General features: G+C 43.9%; 2 protein-coding genes across 4 annotated transcripts in view; one reads left to right on the plus strand and one right to left on the minus strand.

Moving 5' to 3' along the window:
* Window positions 1-6,470: 6,470 nt before the first annotated feature.
* Window positions 6,471-10,861, minus strand: LOC143335785 (protein FAM72A). The gene is made up of 4 exons (XM_076755422.1): window positions 10,285-10,861; window positions 9,961-10,038; window positions 9,127-9,251; window positions 6,471-9,030 (listed from the first exon to the last, which is right to left on the minus strand). The coding sequence occupies exons 1-4, from the start codon at window positions 10,434-10,436 to the stop codon at window positions 8,936-8,938; spliced, it is 450 nt and encodes a 149-aa protein (XP_076611537.1). The 5' UTR covers window positions 10,437-10,861; the 3' UTR covers window positions 6,471-8,935.
* Window positions 10,862-11,840: 979 nt separating this feature from the next.
* The window catches only part of srgap2 (SLIT-ROBO Rho GTPase activating protein 2), a 51,272-nt gene continuing 42,437 nt past the window's right edge, over window positions 11,841-20,675 (plus strand). For all 3 annotated transcript variants that reach the window (XM_076755444.1, XM_076755445.1, XM_076755448.1), the window contains exon 1: window positions 11,841-12,364. In XM_076755444.1, coding sequence (XP_076611559.1) covers window positions 12,298-12,364 — 67 coding nt within the window. In that variant the 5' untranslated portion in view covers window positions 11,841-12,297. The remainder of the gene's footprint in view (window positions 12,365-20,675) is intronic.

The raw sequence follows: 20,675 nt of genomic DNA on the forward strand, positions 1-20,675 counted from the left end.
AATTTTACAAGTTCATTCTCTTCAGTGTCTGCCGAGTTCGTAGAATCAACAATAGTGGTGATGCTTCACCACTGGCTATTCAACGCTGTGGTCATGAAGTATGTCACAGTGCCACTTAAACATATAATATCCATTCTATTCAATCTCCATTGATTCGTGCTTGAAAGTTAGCTACAACAAGCTGACACTGACCTTACAGACAGGTTCATACTTTGACAATTTGTCTGATTTTACAGAGGATATTAACAGTCTAAAGGTTCTTTCTGGCTGTCTAATTCTTGTACTGAGGAAAATAAAATTAAAAATTGTTAAATCCGATTTAGTTTTCATGGTTACCAGCAAAATTAAGGTTAAACCAAAGGTTAAAAATATGTACTTTACTGAATTTCACTCTGTTTCATTGTATTAACATGTGTTTAGACTGTGTATAGACCTGCCTAGGCTCACCTCTCGACAGAGAGGCCTTACGCCACTGAAACAGTGTGAGGAACTGAAACACTGCTGTGTTTGCTTCAGACAACGATGGCATTTGGAGCAACTTTCTAAGCTCTGCTAGGGGCAGTGAGATGGAAGGAAGAAAAAAGGGGAAATAGACAAGCCTATCAGCACTCAGGCTAAGAAGCTGCAGCTTGGGCTTTTTTTTCCCAGGTGGCCTCACAGATCCAGCGGTTCATGCCTCAACCGGACATTCAGCTGACAGTAAACACGTTTGATGCTGACTGCTGTTGGGCTGTAAAGTTCCCAGTAAACCCCCACGGTCTGGGTGTTGGGGAACACATCCATGCCGACCGCCTCGGATCCCCCATGACTTAATTAGTGCTCTCTGATTCTCTGCATTAGTTTACTGTATAGGAACAACTTTTATCCTTAACTGTAATCAGCTTGCCCAGAAGAATAGAACACAATAAGAAGCCTGTTTGAAGTTTTCTTTGTGTTATCTCGAGCACTTCAACAAAAGCCCAGTGCAGCTTGCCTCAGAGTATAATGCTGAGCTAGTAGGCAGCCCAGTTGTTGAAAACCTGCACTGTTGCGTATTGTGTGGCACCTGCAGTTCTGTTTCCCCAGACTAAGTATGGAAAAGCAATTGTTTTTATTACCCCTTAATTATGAAACTAATGTTCTCAAGCGTATGGGCTCATTAGTTCCTAGAAGATTTGTTGTTTTACGTGGTTAAGTGATCATATTGCATATAAAATTGATTTAGTCAAATTATTGAAGAATTCAAGCAGCCTGGCCTCCCAGTCTCAGGACAGTTTCCTCTCCTGATTAAAGGGATTATTCCTAAAGTGAATAAATTCAACCATTTATTACCATTTGCCCTCCTCACCCACTGAAAAAAAGATTTTTGTGATGAATTCTTAAGGTGTCATTAATATGCATAATCAGGCAAAGCTGGACATTAGCCTAGCCTTTTGGGTCTATTATCAGGAGATGACCATGACAGACTGTAGAGCTTTTATGAACCCTTTTATATTTCTTATAAGATTTTCCATTCCCTCTGATGATCAAGGTGACCGCTAATTTGATGGCAATCCTCCTCGTCCGTCCTAATAATGACATCTACTTGGAATATTTAAATGCAAAATTATTTATTCCATGTGAAAAGGGAAGCTTGGTCTTTTAAAATGGCTGGCCTCTTCATGGAATAAGCTGGGATGGGATGTTGTTTCCTGTGCCGAGTAAAATCTTCTCAAAAATGTACAGACCACACAGTTTGCCTTTATCAGCATCCAGATGCTGCTGAGATTTAATTTTGCTCGTCAGTAAGAAATAAGTTTGTCCTTTGTGGGTTTTCTATCATCCCAGAAATAAAGTAGCACTAACAGAGTCGTGGAAAATATAGATACAAACACTTTGTTTAGAGTAAATTAGTTGCCTTTCTTTCAGTATGTTCCTTTGACACACAGGTGTTGTAGGTCGCTGTCCCTCTACCCAGACTGTCTGGCGGTGGCCTCCATTCATGGTACAACTGCACCATCTAGTGTCAAGAGGAAAAAGTTTTCCTTGGTTGTGCACAGTCCCTGAACTCAGGGAAATTTTAAGAAAACACAATTAGCAGCATTTTTCAAGGGAAACCAGCTGTTCTCATCATCCAAAACTAATAACCACTCGCTTATTAATTTGTTTGGAGGCCGGAGCATTTCTCATTTTTGCTTAACGAGCCTTAAAAGTACAATCCACGGTCCAAGCAAACATTTAATTGATCTTTTAATACAAGGACTAACACCAGACAACAACTAAATTAAATCTGTGTTATTAATGTTTTCTGTTCGTATCACTGGTTTGTTTGAATGTGTCATTTTGTCAACGATGCAGCAAAACAGGGAAACGCTTTTAATTCTGATCAGTTGGAAAACACACAGAAAGCTTATTTTGCATCTATGAGTCAAACTTCTAATATATGTATGTGGATAAATGTGTGATTTATGTGGTTCACAGGCTGGCACTGACACACTCAGGCCTCTATGTGTATTTCCAGCCTTTATTTGGTAGATATTGATTATGATGTTGTCTTGGGCTATTTGTGGTCTTTATATTGTTTATTATAGGATATACTTGATTTAAACCTCCATAAAGTTAGTTTATGTACAAAGACACAAGCACACACAAGCTGTTGATCCACCAACATTGCCTATTTAGTCATCATCAGTGATATCATGACTGAAATAGGCTTCAATAAGCACTAAATCATACGCTGATTTCACACTTTTGGTTTCCAGATCTACTAATAGCAGCCAGGTTCTTCATCCAGTGGCTGGAAATCTTTACCTCCACTGATGTTTTCTCTGCCACCGCCAATAGAACGAGCTGCTGCATTTGGATGTCATTGTGCTTTTGTCATGTATTGTCTCTTTCGTTCATTTGATTCTTGTTTTACCAGTAACATGTCTGAAGGTTGCAGTCTCATTATTCTTTTACATATTTAGTTTTGCCTGAGGGACGTCTATAGTTCTCTGTTTGGTGCGTATTTATTTTTCTATTTATTAATTCATAGATCTCCACCACTCTTGGCCTTCGTGAGCAAAGGACCAAGATGTTTGGGCTTGTGTAACCATGACAGCCATCATACTGTGCCCTGAATTACGGGAAAATCAAAGGCTGACATGATTTCAGCCTGATTATTTAATCATAATTATATCAAATCTGTTTCCCCTTGCAAATCACCAGAGTAGCAGTGGGAACCTACAAAAGCTGAATGTGCAGCATCTGTTCAAAGGTTTCTCCCTTACCCACATCACACAGTACATCCAGCAAAACCAATAAAACAAAATGACAGGTCACACTCATATTTGGAAAATTATCAGTAGATTTATTCATATATATTTGTGTTTACTTTCATTTAAAGCCTGACTCTACAGTAACGTCATATGTTCTGCGTGTGCCATTGCACCTCACATCCAACAGAGAGCGCCAGAGTGTTCTCTCTGAGCTCTTCCACCAAAGCATCAGGAGGTCAACTGCAGGTCTGAAAATACTTGCAATCAACAAGTTGCTCCAGCTCCTCAAGTTAAAGGCTCTGCACATCAAGGTCACAACCACACAGATGAGTTAAGTTATTTCTGGCACATTCGGCTCATGGCTCAGCTCTGTGCTTCACTGACGTCATCCTCACTCTCATGTTTGCTGCAGTTTCGTTTCACCTGCGTCTGTCTTATTTGTACTTGGAGTCTTGTGAACTAATGTGATTCCAGCAGAGCTCCATCAAGCTTAATCTGAGGAGAGTGAGCCAGTGTTGAAAACACCTGCAGCAGATGTGCAAGACCTTTAAGAATAAGTTGTTCTTATAGGAGTGACTTTGCTGTAATTTGGCTTAAATTGAGCCACTTGACATAAATTGGGTCACGTTATTCTAACTGGGCATCCCAAAAGTGAAGGACTTATTCTTTTCTTAGGTTATTTTTAATGTGAAAAGATTTTGAATTATGTTTAATCAGGTACATGCTTGAGTGTTTTAGGATTTAGCGATGTGCTCTCTTTGTTTACTCACACCTGAAGCACTGAATATTATAGAGGCTTCTTTCACAACAGTCACACCATAGCAGGAATGAATAACACACTGTGGTTTCCAGGGACATCTGAATGGAGCAGAGTCATTATCATTGTTATTAGTCACACCTGTGCTTCCTGGTCGGTCACAATGCTGCCATGTAAAAGATTTCTACATTTTCTTAATAAACTCACAGAGGAGAGAACTTCATTATTGTAGCAAACAAGTGCTTCCAGTTGAATCATCTGTTCCCAACCTTATTCCTGCTCTGTCTGCTCACCTGGCTCCTGTTTATGTGACACAGCTGTGCACCTGGCCACTTGTAGCTGCTATACAGAATGTCCCACACACCTGTCCACCATTTACACACAGTTCACTCAAACAGCTGCCATATTCGCTCCATACGTCTGCCTGGTTTCCTGCTCAGCTCCAGTTTTAACCCATTGCTGTTCCTACGGAAAATGCCATCGGGGAATTCAGCCTTAAAAGACAGAGAGCATAATAAAAACTGTGAAACCTGTGTTCGCATGCTGTTCCTGAAGCAGAGTGTGCCTGATTAACCAGCTTGGCTGTCACTGGGGCAGAGGGCAGGACATTGGAGTTGTTTATCCTTTATTTGTCTAGGGCAGGCAGCCATGCACTGAAAGCTACGCATACATTCTTTTATTCAGCAACACCCTACTTCACATGCATTCAGCATCTCGCAAACACACACCTGCCAGCAGCCTTAAACAACCCGTCCTGTGCTGTTGGCCACTTGGACAATGTTTGACTGTTTTTTATCTGGGCAACAAATGGCTCTAGGAGTCCAGTTTCTTTTTTTAGGAGAAAGAACATCCAAACCATGTATTTTTCCTGACCCCGACCTTTGGATCTGCATGAGGAAGTCTGTGGGGAAGTTATCAAATTGCACAGAAAACAACAGGCTGATACAGCTCATGGGGTGGTGTAAGATAAAACACAAACACAGAGCAGATGTTTGTGAGGGCACGATTTGTAACTTGGGTGGTTGCTACAAAAACATGTGAAAATAGGGCAAGCCACAACTATTTGTTTCTGATTTTTCTTGCCATCACTTCTTAAATTGCCCTGCACATGTCTGAACAGCAGCAGAGAATGCTTAAGAAGGAGGTATGCAAAAACAAATTACCAGCTCAGTCGGATCATTCTGAGTTGACAACCGCACACTCAGTTTAGAAAAGACCACAATGCACAGAACTCCAACATGAGTGGAGGCTCTTTAAAATCTAGATTGCACATGACAGTCTTACTTTCTACAGGCATTTAAGGATGAATTGTCTGCTTGTAGCTAAGACCTCACCTGAATGAGCATCAAAATCTGTAAATCTCATGAATTTTCGGTGCAGCCACTGAAATGCTGCCCTGACATTATAAACCTGCTCAGCTTGGAAACAAAAGCATCTTTCCGAAGCTGCAAGTGGAGGAGGGCTCACAAATATTCAGCTAAAATCTCAGTCTCCTCCTTGAGAATGTTCTTAATGAACATCATAAATCTTTCCAGTGCACCGACAGAGTTGATAAACAAGTCCACACGTCAGAGATACCTGTAAGCTCCGACGCTTCGGCCAGCAGAGCACTTTAGCGGTTTGAGTGACGTTAACGATGAACAATTCCCCAAACACGCACCCGTATACGACACAGACACATGGATACACTCTGAGGGCATCCAAACAGACGCTAACAGAGAACACAAACATCATTTCATTGTTAATGTTCACTCATCTCTTCACCTGGTGTGTTGACACAAGCAGGTACTGTGTATTTCAATCATCGGGAGGTTTATGGGATCAAAATGTCCACTGAAGAGATTATCAATCATTTTCATCACTTTCACTAATCTGATTAATTTACACAAACTCTTTGATTTACCACATTTAAATTGACTTTACACTTTATTTTATACTTCATGTAATAAATCACACATCTCACCTATTGCAGGCCTGTCCATCCTGGAGGAGGAACCCACATTTCTGTTACTTCACTTCTTGTATTAAGATTCTGTTTTTCCTCATCTGTCTTGAAAGTCTGAGGACAGATGGTGACGTATGTTTACCGATTGTGAAGCCCTGTGAGACAAACTTGTGATTTGTGGTTATAAATAAAACTGACTTGACTGATAATTCAGTATCGGTCTTGGCAGTCATCTGTACCCAGTAAAAATTAGAGAGCATGGAGAGGGCAAACCAAGCCCAGTACACCGCCTCACGTTGGGAGCATTTTGAACTGAAACAGGATGAGGAGTAATTAAAACCAGAAAAAGCATACAAATATGATTTGTGAGAACTTTTCCAAAACATTCTGCGGTGCCCCTCCAGTGTTTGAGTCATGCAGCATCAATTTTGTCCACAATAACTTTTCATGGAGCCCAGGATAAGCAGCAGATATCGGGCTAGAAGCTAAATTAGGAGATTTTCTTTTAATGACAACAGAAATACAATGCAAGGTATTTTGAAAAAAAAAAAAAAAAAAAAGTTTATTAATTTAACAAGCATACAAAACAACAAATCATCTTTTCAAACTACCAATGCAGTTTCAGTGCAATTCCAAAATATACATTTTTCAGCAGGGCCTGTTAATCAAAGTTATTCACGTCAGAAACAGCCATTTAAATAATTCTTTTGATTATCATTTGACAATTGTCCTTGCCAGAGGAAGCTCGCAAGTGATACCCTCTTGAGGTAAAACTGTACACATCCAACCTTTAAACGTACAAAACAAAGCACTACATCACAAATGAAATATTGAAATACATGAACAAAAACAAAAGTACTATAGCACGATACAGTACAAACCAATGCATTTGTAAACAAAGCTTGTAAACAAAAAGGAAGTATGTGGTTATACGTATTTGGTTTGTGGATTTAATAAATACCTATCTGATGCGCTGTATCCTATCAGTTTACCACATAGACAGTATTTGGTGTGCAAGTGTAGCAGACTGTCAGTTATAACTTTAAGATGAAGGATGTGAAAATCTGGTTTTCCTCCTATGTGCATTTTTCCACAACTAAAGGCTATAGCATAGATAAACACTGAGGCCGATTTAAGTTAAAAAAAGACCTACTTTCTTTATCCTTTTCCTTCAGGCAAGAAGTGACATTCTATGTTGGCTTCCTTCAACAAAGTTTGCCCGCAATACAGGCAAATCTCATTCACTCACAGAAAGACTGTCGCTTTAAGACAGGACCGTCGTGTCAGCAGGGCACCGCAGTGAAACCATAACAAGAGCAGAAGGATGGCACTGCCAAAAAAGGGCCGACTCGAGTAAAGTCCCTCGTGACTGGAGGATGCTGAAGCACAACAGGCTGAGGAGAAGGCCTGGTCAGTTGCTGCTGACCAACTAATATACAGCATCAACCCTCCCCGAGTCCACAGCTTAACAAAAGGTTAACTGTCAGCGAGCCCAGCATCAGTAAGGCCAAAAGAATACTGAGGGTGTCAGCTCCACTGACTTCAGCTTAACTTAAAAATGAGAAATTCAATAAAGTGGTCCAGAAGGACCTAACTATCTCTTTTCGAGGGGCAGCCGGTCCATAAGGTCAATATTGATATGTTCCATGATTCTTTGGAGTTGACTTTTTCTTCTCTTCAGATGCTACAATTTCGCTGCTACATAAAACTGAACGGTAACAAAACCAGAGCATGGACACAGAAATCCACTCCCGTTTTCAGAATTTTGCTTAATGATCCACATGGAGGAGTTACGGGGTGCTGCAAAAGTGCACCTATCGTTAGTTCCCGTTCTGCCTTAGCCTGTATCACCAATCTCCTAACAAACACTACACTTTAAAATCCAGCTGCTCCAGGCCTTTGTGGAAGCACACCCTATGCATAAGTTAGTATGTTAGTATCAGATACTGCTACAGTGAGATTCATCTGGGTGTTAAACACATACCACTGCTGTCAGGTGTGGAGCAAACACTGTATTAGCAAATCAAAACATATCACTGATAGATCGTCAGATCATAAGGTAACCTAAATCAAATGTGCCCCTAACAAAGCGAGAAACTCGTAGATATACAGTACCATTCAATAATTGTGCTATTTCTCCAATGCATGGGCATCAAAAAAGCACTCCAGCTTTCACTCAGCACCCAGCCACACAGAGAGCATGTAAGCCTTTAAGACATGACTGTTAATGGGAGTGCTTGCTTATTACAGCATATCCAATGCACAGATCATAACTGCCATTTAAAAAGAAGGTAGCGAATTGTGGTCATCTCATCAGGAAGCCGGACTGAACAAAAACAGCGTGAGAGAGCATAGCGTTCACGGGTAAGTTCCACCGACTCATCACGGCACACTCCCAACTTCTCATGAGGCCGATCAAAACAACGAGCTCAGCGGAGACTCTGGGGTGAAATGCATTAGATTAAGGAGTCTAGCTGTCTGTTATTTTCAGGCTACTTCAGCCACAGGTTTTTGAATAGCCCACGCAAATGTACAGAAAAAAAAAAAAGACAGAAAGGGATGACTGACAGTGTGTGCGTCTGTGCTTTTAACAGTGAAAAGGTGAGGGGGAAAGGCATGGTCACGGGTTAAAGGGCAATTCAACACTAAATCATGTACGGACAAAGCCTTTTGCTGCTCTGTTCTCTGTGGTTTCAAACTTTGGAGTGTGTTGCCTCTCTGGCCACAGTCCCATCAGTGATGTCACAGCAGGTGTTCTCTATCAGCTGATAGAGAGCAAATGAAAAACACCTGCTGTGACATCACTGATTGGGGTGTGGTTGCATGTGCACCGTGGTTTCAGCTTTCAACCCATGCAGAGCAGTAAAGCAGCACTTTTCTGCCCCATTTGATTCAGTGTTAAATTACCCTTCAAGGCTTCTTTTCTTTCTTATCTCAAGCATGGTTTGTACACTCTTTTAGCTCCATCTCTCAAATATTGGCATCGCAGGTCGCTCATATTGTCCGTTTCCCTGTCTACCTAATACACTCCTCCTCTGATGGGCTTTCTGATTCTTCGTTGTCACTGTCATCCAGCTCGGGAAGATCCCCCCACAGGAGCAGATTCAGACCTGCAGACATGTCGGAGGGTGACAAAGGCTCATCAAACACATTTTTAACAGAGAAAACTTGCAAAGGGTTCCGGTATTATCCAGAGAGGCTTATACCTGTTGCATCCAGTCTGTTGAGAGTAGATACAGCATCGCTATTGAACATCCAGAAATGGCCGTTGTTACAGGAAAGCAGGCAGGGTTTACAGGGGGCCACAACGTGATAGCCCACAACATTACCACTGGGAGAGGGAGAGAATAAAGAAGAAATGTCCGTCAGCACTTTACCAGAGGCACTTCTGAAAAGTGCTAACTCCACTAGTGGGTGTCTATTATCTAACACATGTTTGTTTTTGCCCTGTGTACAACAACAAAGGCCCGGGAACACAAAAGAGGCTCCATAAAGCCTCCCTGTGGCACCAAACGCTCCTTTAGGGGAATAGCAGAAATCAAAATTTCTTTTAGTCATTCTGTCATCATTAGAAAAACAGTAATTGACAACTATTTTTATAATCGATTGAGACACTTCTCAAGAAAAAAAACACCAAATATTCTCTGACTGCAGCTTCTCAAAAGTGAGAATTTGCCACTTTTCTCAGTTTTAAATCATGGAAAGTTGAATATCTTTGGATTTTGGTCTGTTAGCCACGCAAACAAGTCATGAAGATTTCACCTTGGGCTCTGGGACCCTAACCTGTTTTTCACAATTCACTGTTTTATTTAATAAATCAACTGATTTAATCAAGAAGATAACCATCATACAAATAGACAATGAGAATAATCACCAGTTGCAGCTCTACAGGTGTTTTCCATGAAACACAGCTATATGGGTAAGACCTACACTGCTTGTTTGCTGTGCCCACTGTGTTGGTTTTGCTTTTATAACCACCTCACATCAGCAGATGGTCTTTGTAAAGCAAACCCTGCAGGCTAGAGAAGAGCTTTACATACCACTTGAGACATGCGATGTCTCTCAGTTTGCATTTGCAGCTTTCAGTGGAGTAGCAGCTGGCCACAAAGTCAACAGTTCTTGGGGGACGGTGCGTGTAATGAGACACAAACATAGCAATCAAAGGTTAAAACCCATGTTACTGTCACATTTTCGTACAACAAACCTTATTAATAATACAGTTGGTGTCAATATTATATCCCTCTACCCATCGAATGATCAGTTAGATATCAATTATCTTGTTTTCTCCCATGCACACCTTGCCCTGGCAACAACAGCAGATATAAACAAAGGCTAGCAGCATCGCTAACTCGATTAGCACTTACCTATTGGGAGGTATGTCAGTCGAAAAAAGCTCAACCTCGGTGTCTGCAAGAAGCACTGCTTTCATGCCTCTTGTGCAGAGCAGACTGTCACAAAATATGCAGTTCACCTGGGTCACACACTTGTTTTTGAAATTAGCGTTGGATGTAGACATTGTTGTCCTGTTAAAATGGACGAACTCCCTCGCTCTTTCAGCCCCCACGCAGCAAATGCAGCAGAAAAACAAGAATTGGGTCCTAATGTCGCTCACTATCTGTTAAATTCGTGATCACAATATTCGATTTGACGCCAACTTCGCGAGCGTTAACGGTAGATCTAACGTCCTTGTGCAAACGTTAGCCTTCACTACCGAGAAAACGGAAGGCAGCTAACGTTAGCTTGCTGAAGGAACGCGGGGAAATATATGTATATTCGGCGAAACGATCTCAATATAAAGGAAAACAGTTCGCTGTATCACTGATACATACACGATATCGGCGATTAACTAGCCTGTTTTACACGACTGGCTCAGCATCCATTCAGATGTAGTTAACAGCTAACTAAATAGCTGTCAGCTTTGTTTACAACTTCCTGGTATTTAACGGTACTTCCTGAAAGTATCTTTAAAAGACCCTACACCTGACTCTGATTGGATACACTCCATAGTAACCGACGCCATTGGCCAGCTTCATTACAGAGTATAAATTTAATTGGTTAGAAATTGGAGTTCAAACGCCTATATTCAAAAGTTCTGAAAGCCGATTGGTTCGCTCTTATGTCATTCAGCTTCCTTTCCGCCAATTGTGGTGTGGGAAGTACGGTTCCTGTCCTATAAAATTAAGCGAGGTTGACTTTAAATCGGTTAAAAAAAAAAAAAAAGTTAATACGTTGCCGTTCAGGTGGACTGTTGGTTTTTCCTAACAGACAGTTTAACGTTAAATTGCCAAATTCTGTATTAAAAAAGGTTATTGTCGAAGAACAAGACAAAGTTAAGCATTTCTTCTGTGTTGCTATCATTAGTGTAGATACTCAGAGTTATGGAATAGCCTGCTATCAAGCTAAAGCTAGGGTTAGACTTTTTGGCCAATTCTGGGCTGATGTTAGCCACAATCCGAGCTACAGTTGTGTAGCGTGTAGTACATTTTCAGTCACGCAGTCGCTTAAATTCAACACGAGAACACGTGTAAGACAACTTTTCTCCCATTGACACTCATAACTCTGCTAGAATTATATATAAACTGGCTATTAAACCCACTGATACTCACTTTGTAGCCACCGTGAAATTCACTGTCCTCACTGCAACTGGCATCCTACATTCAGTTTTCAAGGTGTGCCTTCTGGTGATACCTTCACTGCCATGCATGTAAATGAAACTAGGCTTTATAATCACCTGGGCAAACAAGACACACACACACACACACACACACACACACACACACACACCTATGAGACTTACATGATGTTCAGAGCTAGTGGTTTATGTACCCAAACGCGTGCAATCTATTGCATCCATGCCTGTCCTGCGCACTGGGGCTGACCAGCCAGCCCCTCCATCTCCTCTCGGTTCCTCCTCTCTCTCACTTCGGGGTGGGGGGAAGAGGAGAGCAGTTTAGTTTAGACAGGCGGACGGACAACTGCGAGGCCGATAGCCATTGCAAATAGGGAAAAGAAACTTCTGGAAGTGCACACTGACAAGCTCTCAGTTTGTTTTTCAAGAGGGGAATGAATCTCCTTTCACTCGAAGTTGTTTGCACCCTAACCGGTTTTGAGGAGGCGGCGAGGCGCGGCGGCGGATGGGAACAGAGAGCAGCAGCGGCAGCAGCGCCAAACTCACAATGCGCCCGGAGTGAACAGAGGCAGGGAGACAATACAGATCCGCGGGCACGCTGAGGAGCTGCGAGCTCTCATCTGGCCTCTCGTCTTTTTTCTTTCCTAAACCAGAGTGGCATTTCCTCAGACTACGGCGCATTTATTGATCGCTTGAGACAAAATTGAATTCGCGACGAGGGCAAGTGGTTTGATCTCCAAACTCAGCCATGACGTCTCCGGCGAAATTCCGAAAGGACAAGGAGATAGTGGCCGAATATGAAACTCAAGTTAAAGGTAAAAACTTTTTGAAAGCTTCTCATGTGATAATATTGAGCCCAAGATAAAGCAGCATGCGGTTTAATCTGTGCTTTCCGACTCCGTGGTATGTTTTCCTTGACTTGGCTGACTGCATGCTTTTCTGTACCCTCACCTCTCCTCTCAGGCGTAAAGGGGAGCCGACGCTTGCCTTTGTATTTCACCAATCATTTCTGAAGGTTAATTGTCATTATGCGAACGTGGCAGATCAATAATACATATCAATAACTGAGATCGGAAATAGACCATGATGATCAACGTGTCTTCAAGCGTGTGCCTTTAACGCAGCGCACAGATGGCCAACAAAGACAGGAAAAAAGCCCTGCTAAGAAATCAGTGTTGATGTCCAGATGTGGCCTCTATATGGTCTCGAAAGAAAAGCTTATGTGAAGATGGTGTGTGAGTGTGAGAGTGTGTGCGCGTGTGTGTATGTGTGTGTGTGTGTGGACTACCCAAAGGGCTGGGGTTTCGACATGGAACAAGGCAGGGCGTTTTCTCTCCCTCTCTGTCTCCTGCGTGTCTGTGCTGCTGCTGGTGTGCACTGCCGTCCGCTCGTGTTGCAAATGTATGTGTGTGCGCGCGCGTGTGCGTGTGCGTGACTTTAACGCGGATCACATTTAAATGATCAATTTGTGCAAAGGCTTTTCCACTGATCGCAGTTCACTGGTGTCGCCCCAGCCGATGATCAAGGACATGAGAGAGCAGCAGGGGTGGGAGAGCAGATTGTAGAGGTTTGAAAGGGGCGTTCAGATGTTAACTGTTTGCTGGCTGGTTGTTGAGTGTGTGTGTGTGTGTGTGTGTGTGTGTGTGTGTGTGTGTGTGGCAGGCACACTGTATTCAGCTGGGCAGTGTCAGGCAGAGTGACAGCGATTGCTTATCAGATCTGTAGGTTTAGGTTTGTGGAGTAAGGGGGAGGGAAAGCACAGAGGTGGCAGGATGGAGGGGAGAGGGACGTGGGAGCGAGGCAGAGAGGACAGGATATTGCCCTCCTCATGAACAGCGTGTTTCCACTGCTGCTGCAGATCAGCAGATAAATTGAGCAACCATCTTCCCCATCACACCCACTTCTCATGTCTTATTAAGAAGGCCCGTCCCCACACCGGCCTCGTCTCCAAATCTGACACCTCCTGATTCCTCCGATCGGCCTGCAGAGCCTCTGCCACCCGCAAGTTTGTAGGGTATACGGCAGCAAGTCAGTGACGAACAAAGCGGTTGTGGAGGATGTTATCTTAAATGTCTGTGCTGTAAACCTGAAATTTCTGGTCTTGATGACCAGATGACAAAATCATGTGTCCTTGTAAGCTCGATGGCAGAGGTTCAACAAGTTTCTGGAACTCCACCAGAGGGATGAGCACCACTCCTCCAAAAGATATTCAGAGGTGTTCACATGAGATGAGATCCAGTGATTGCGGAATCATGGCCCATCCAAGTTTTTCCTTCAATTTGTCTCTACCTCTAGACAGGATCTGGGCCGGGGTTTGATTTGGTTGAAAGCAGGTAGAGCCGTCAGTTAAACGAAAGAACAGAGTAATCCAGGATATCTCGACTTAGCTCGCTGCTTACCACCTCTTATGAGTCACTTCCTCTTGTTTACCTGCCTATCTGTGTGCTCCTTTAGCTGTCACCACAGTGACATTAGTGTTGTTGTCCCAGGGTCCCGGTAGGCCGCTGTTTGTGCTTGGCAGCCTGTGTAAAGGCTCTCTGTCCGTGCTGCATTGTGAAGGCTGTCTGCTGTGTTTGTCAGCTTGTGGACTTAATGTTTGTCCATCGACCCTCTGCATCGATTCCTCCTGTCAGTTAGTTCACTGCTCCCTGGTGAACAACTGTGTTGAGCTCTCTCTCCTGTCCTCACTCGGTCCACACGTTTTTTCCACATACCGCCATCCCTACCTGGAACTGAACAGATGAAAGGATGAACCCGAGCATCCACATAACTCTTTGAGGTGTGTGTATGTGTTTTCCCATCTGTGTAGAGGCGTCTCCAGGTGCTGTGTGTCTGCTGTGGCATTCCCAGCAGTCTGCCCTCTCTGGGAGACGCTGACACTCTGTCATTACCCTGAACACTGCTGTTAGAGATTCTCTAATGGAGGGTATCAAGCGGCAAGTCATGAAGCACCTCCACGTCACATTTCTGTCTCCCCATATTTGTTAACACTTGTCAGTCTTGTTTCCCAAATCTTTAATGTATCCACAATTGCAGTCCAGCGAGCTGAGGGATCAAACTTGTCTGCCTCTGCTCTAATCGGGCAACAGGAAAAGTCTTCTCACGCTGCAGCCATGAACTGCAGAATCATGGGGGAAATGAATGTAGATCCTACCACGGCTTGACATTCATAGGTCTCTGCAGCGGGAGAGGAAGATGCATGCTGCAGACATGTGCACATTCATGCATTCACATTCACGAGCCAATGCATTTGGTCACATTTTTTTCAGAACCCTCAGCTGGCATATTAACCGCTATTGTTTTGCATTTTGTCTGCAATGCTGGTGCAACACCATCATAGTCTGCTGTAAGACCACTGCACTCAAAATAGTGTTAGTGTATTCTCATTCAATTTTAGCACAACACCAACACTAGCCAATCAGAGGCAGAGAAGGGCAAGTCTTCTTGGAATGTATCTCACCTGTTGACGTGTAAGCTGAAGAGTACTACCTTTATAAATGCGCACATTAATGCTTGAATACCACCATCGTCTTCCCAGTCTCGCTTATTTCACACAAGCAGGGTGCTGATACTCCAATATGGGATTCTGGCTGATGCAAGGAATGTTCCTACTGCTCGGGAAGAGGGTGTGTGTGAGAGAGAGAGAGAGGTGCAGAAAGAGAGAGAGAGAGAAAAAGAAAGCGCTGACGAAAAAGAGAGTAGCCTGAGAAAGTGAGCGAGACACATTAAAAGAGGAATAGGAATGTTCTAACACAGATGCAAATGGTTATACACAGCGCTGAAATTGAGTTAAGGAATGAGCTTATCACCTACCATTCATAGTTCACGGAGCGCTTACTTGGAATTGAATCCAGAGAACTACTTTGCTTCGAGAAAGACTTCAAATTGCCCAGAGCTTTGTCACTATTACAGCCTCCGTGGAATTCATCCAATCAAGGCTCATGGAGCAGCTATCACCATCGCTCGTTAACCAGTCAGAAAGCTCGCCTTCTTATTTATTTGAAAAAGGAAAGCTTTAATTCGGGCAGTAGGAAACATTTTAGAGGAAAATTAGGGAGTGCTGAGTCTCCAAAAGCACATGACAGATGTTTCATTTTTCAAGTACATTTTGGCTCGGTGCTGCAGCATCTGTCAGCGCTTTACACATGTGGGAATGTTAATAAGTGGCTGCCTTTGCAAATATCTGCCACTGCTGCCACCGATAAAACCTATTGATCATGGCGGTTTTGGAACATGCATGGCCATCACATCTGATGATGAGCTGAATAACATGTATTGATCCTTAGACTAAATGCTCACACAGCGAGCGGTATGCACCGGCTCCATCTCCAAACAGATGTAGACTATTATAATTTTCCAGACTGGCCTATAAACTCATTCAGCTCTGCAGATATGATGTTGAACCGTCTCCCCGAAGACGAATGAGCGCCTGTGGCCATAAACCAAACCGTGTGTCTGCCTACGTGTACGTTACTAAGCTGCCTGTTTACAAGGCAGCCAGAGAAACATATGATTTAGGATAAATAGCTGCTTTCACTCGCACACAATAGGAAAGGTGGTGACACGGCAAGAGGTTTTTCTGCAGCGGGATTGTGGCTTCGTGTGTGTGTGTGTGTGTGTGTGTGTGTGTGTGTGTGTGTGTGAAGCTCTATGCCTGGGCTCACTGTTTCTTTTTGGTATGTGTGCGCTGTGGTTGATTGATGTATATTTGATCAGGAGGAGCAGGGATATTGCAGAGGGGTCCGTCTCATTTATTAACAACCACGAAACAGCAAGAGGCAGAAGGAAAAGGCAAGCAATCAAACAGAGGAAGGTGGATGCAGCTTGATTGTTATTGTAACACTGACCTCTTTGCTGCAGTTGCCTTCACATCAGCCAGCCTCACATGTGTGTGCAAGGATGTGAGAAGATGTCTTTAAGCCAATCAATTAGTGGTAGTTTTAGGGCTTTCTCTGCGGGATCTTTGTGACGACACGCTGTCAATTAGGGCCGGATTGTATTGACTGAGTCCAGTGGTGCATTTACCAACCACAAGTCAGTCACAGCACTATTGATGGTATTTTACAAGTGTGTGGGTGTATCTCAGAGTGTGCTGGCAAAATGGGAAACGGTGTGTATGTGCATGTGCGCGCGTGCATGCGTGTGTTTTGGATCTCTGTGTTTGTATGGTGAGCTGAATTAAAAATGCTAATGGAGCTTAAAATAATCAGGCAGGAAGGATGTTTGTGTGAAACCGAGGGTCAGGAGTCATGCTGGAACACACACACACCGTACAGGGAGTGTGTGAAGCTTCCTGTTTGGTCCCACGGCTTTGTGTCTGGGCGAAGGAATCAACTGCCTTTCACGTAACACACACAGTGCGACTGATGTTTAGCTCTGCAGTCAGCACACTTGCCTCTCAGAATAGAAAGGAACCGAGAGATTAAGGTAGAGTTTTTTTTTTTTTTTTTAAGAGTGAAAGTCCTCTTTTCCCTTTGATAAGTCACAATAGAACAATGTGTTCCATCTCGGGTGTGCGTGTGCGTGCGTGCAGAGTAGCAGTCGCCATGTGCTGTGTCAGCATCAGACACGACGTTGCTGAAAACACTCATTGATTTTTCGGTTCCCTTCCCTCTCTTCCTTACTCTTCAGTATTCAATATGACAGTTTAAGTTACTACGGTGCTGCTGTGACACCTGAGAGAAAACACGCAGCGTTAGATTTACCAACACTGTAAATGCTGAGCTGGCCTCAGTCAGCACGCACGCACGCACGCACGCACGCACGCACGCACGCACGCACACACAAACACACACACACACACACAAGTGCTGCTTACAAGTCAGTGAGTGTGTTATTGCAAAATGGATTGAGACGTCAAATCCATCCCTGCGTATCCTCCTTCATTCTGGATACAGTCGATAGCTGAGAGATAAAAGAGGAATGTCTGCGATCACCATGATACGCAGACGAACCAGTCAGGGCGCACCAACGTTGTATCAGATTTAAGACGGACATCTCATCGGTGTCAGTGACCGAGAGGTGAAGATGGAGATAAAATAAAAAAAAGAAAGAAAAAGAAAGAAACCTGCAAAGAAGAAAAGGGCAGCCGGAGAAGCCAATTGGGTAAGGTCAGAGTTCAGCTGCTAGATAACTGCTGTTCATTGGTGCCAGATGTTCCAGATGCTCTCATTGGGCAACAGATGCTCCATCTGCCCTGGTTGGCTAATCCTCTGGCCACCACCCCTTTACTCGTCCTTCAGAACTGAGGCATGTTGGGATTGGTTGGAATATCCCCTCCCTCTTTTCAGGTGTGTGTGTGTGTGTGTGTGTGTGTGTGTGTGTGAACCTGATTTGTATACCCAGTAAGTGGGTTGCCTCTTGTACTGACATTTTGAAACACAAAGCTGATGTCATATTTATTTATGCAAAACACACACACACACACACCCCTAACAGCCTGACACACATTGTTGTTACTTTCTGTGGGTTTTTTGCATAATGTCAACTGTATCATTCCACTCAGACAGTTGGTTTCAGAGAGAAGTTGAGCAGTGTTGTGGTGGAGCAGATGTCACTACTTGCCCACTTGAACAGTTCAATAGAGAAGGCTCTGTTGAAGGTACAAGTTTAGTTAAAAACCAAAGTTTACCATCGAAGAAAAGGAAGAAAACTACAGAATATTCAGATTTTCTGAGCTGGAACCAGTGACCTTTGCTTGAAACCAATAGTTGATCAAAATTGCTGCTAATGAATTTACTCATTGTTTTAACTCTAAAGTGTAAATGGTCACATTGCCCAAGCCTTTGTGTGAATGTGTGTGACCTGAGGCCCCCTTGACCCCTGTTAGGGTGCCTCATTCATTTAAATTTCACTTTCTCTATCTTACACACACACACACACACACACACACACACACACACACACACACACACACGGCAACAGCACAGCAACCGGTGAGAGTGTGTAAAAATGTAGAAAGCAGAGTCGTGCTCTGGCCTACCCCCTCGCTCACACACTCACTCCGTCTGTCAATCCCGCACTGCCTCTCCCACTTTTTCAATCTTTTTCTTTCTGTCAGCCTACATCCAATGAACAATCAGACCATTGTGAACAGAACTGCAGGTCTTCAACTCAAACTGTTTTTCTCACTCCTCCTCTCTCTCTCTGTCTCTCTCTCTTCCTCTCCCTCATGATGTTTTGTCAGTTGTGATGAAACGCGACACACACACACACACTTTCAACACGCCTCCTATGGCAGCTTAAACCACTAATCATCACTTTATGATTTCAGCATATGTGACACACATATTGTGCTCACATGCATGAGCCGGACACTGACTCACAATCAGCTGAGAGAGAGGATGTTTGTGTTGGTGAGAACATCTTTAAGAGGGATCTATATAAAGCCGAGCAGGGCAGAGACAAAGCCCACGCATATCCTCTGTAAAACAATCAGAAGGAGAACAGACATCCAGCTGTAAATAAATAGGAGCGAGGCAGAAAGAAGGGAAAGAGAGAAAACACAACGGTAGAAAGGTTGGATAATGCTCCCCGGGGGACGCCAGAGGAAACAGGTTGTGTTTGAACAGCCTTCATACGTGGCCAGAGAGCAGGAGGAGAAAAAAGCCTGACCAAGGAGGGAAGAGGAAAGGGGGTGCAGAAAGAGGAAAGGGGAAGGAGAAGAAAGAGGAGGAGGAGGAGGAGGAGGAGGGATCTGGGAAATGTGCAAGAGGAGGCATGAATAGAAGAGAATCTTTGAGAGGTATAAAGGAGGGAATGAGCCCACCTCTACCAGACGGTGTGACCCACCTGCTCAGTTCAGTCTGTGTGTGAGTACAGTTTGCACTCGTGTTAGCCTTTTCACTCCCCATCCTCGTCTCCCTCTTCCTCTCTCCTTCCCCCTCCATCAGCAGCTTCTCTCTGCACGTAGGCAGAGTTGGTTGCTAGGGTTACTGAATTGCCCCCATTTTTCTGGGTTTGTGAGGAGCAGAGGGAAAATGAGAAAGAATAATGTAGATTTGTCTCCCCTGTAGGGTCTGGCTAATCAGGTTACCACTATACACGCACGCACACACACACACACACACACACACACACACACAGAGGCTTCGATTCCATTTTGAGTCCTTCGTCTTTTCAGGTTTTTCTCCCCCTTTGCTTTCTTGCTCCACATTCCCGTCGTCCTGATTTGCTTTCGTCCGCCTCCTTTATTCCTTCTTTTCATCGCTTTCTTTTTCCATAGTGTCACTGCTGTTTCCTCATCTCCCTCCGGCTCCGGGGTGGTATGCTCTGTGTGTGTGAGATGAAGGGAGTCGGGGTTTGATTAAAGGAAATTCTGAGCTGTTGTTTCTTGTAAATAATTTGTCCTTTCATAGATTTTTTAAGCTCAATATGCTGAAAGCCTGAGGTTGCATTTTAAAGTTGCATCAGCATCAAACCGTGTAAATGGGAGGAGGGTGGGCGGGCTGCACTGCTATCAAAGAGAGAATTTCAGTATTGTGACAAGTTTGTGTGTGTGTGTGTGTTGGAACAGGGCAATCACTGCACGCTGGCACTCAACTCGGGTTCACACCTCTGCTAATGCTGTTTTAATGAAGCCATTCATCACCTCTTCTCAGCTGAATCTGCATCACTCGCGCACACTGGCATGGCTCGCCTCTCCCTCTCGATCCTCTTTTCTTCTGTGTGAATGTGTGTGAGGACACGGTGTTCTTCCCCCTGGTTGCTATGTGGATGCACCAGTTCTATTTTCGTTGTTCCCAGCATTAAAGCTGCTCTGGTGGAGATTTCTCCCATTTTCTCCCAGCGTCTGTTGCCGCATAGATGCAGGCAGAGAGGCTGCTTTTAAAGTGCTGAGTCCTAGCTTTACTTTAAGCCAACTTTGAATGTGGGAATAAGGTTTTCTTCCCACAGTCATCACACACGCACGCACACACACACACGCACACTCTTTCTTTGTGCAATTTGATGATAAAACCGGCACACACTCCTGTCTGGGTAGGAAGGCAGACAGCTGCATAGGAGCATCCTCGTCTCTCCCGCCCCTTCTTCCCCTCACTTCACACTCAAACCAGATGCGCTGCTTCTGCACGCAGCCGCACACATTGCCGAAACAGCTCATCGTCTGCGTGGACGGCTTTGTGG

The sequence above is a fragment of the Chaetodon auriga genome, chromosome 2 (genome assembly GCF_051107435.1).
Source record: "Chaetodon auriga isolate fChaAug3 chromosome 2, fChaAug3.hap1, whole genome shotgun sequence".
Taxonomy (NCBI): Eukaryota; Metazoa; Chordata; class Actinopteri; order Chaetodontiformes; family Chaetodontidae; genus Chaetodon; species Chaetodon auriga.

What these genes read in the sequence shown, in the direction of transcription:
- LOC143335785 (XM_076755422.1), bottom strand. Translation starts at nt 10,436, where the DNA reads ATGTCTACATCCAACGCTAATTTCAAAAACAAGTGTGTGACCCAGGTG. An exon ending in ACTGACATACCTCCCAATAG is followed by an intron (nt 10,039 to 10,284) that starts GTAAGTGCTAAT and finishes CCGTCCCCCAAG; the next exon opens with AACTGTTGACTTTGTGGCCA. An exon ending in CAACAGACTGGATGCAACAG is followed by an intron (nt 9,031 to 9,126) that starts GTATAAGCCTCT and finishes ACATGTCTGCAG; the next exon opens with GTCTGAATCTGCTCCTGTGG.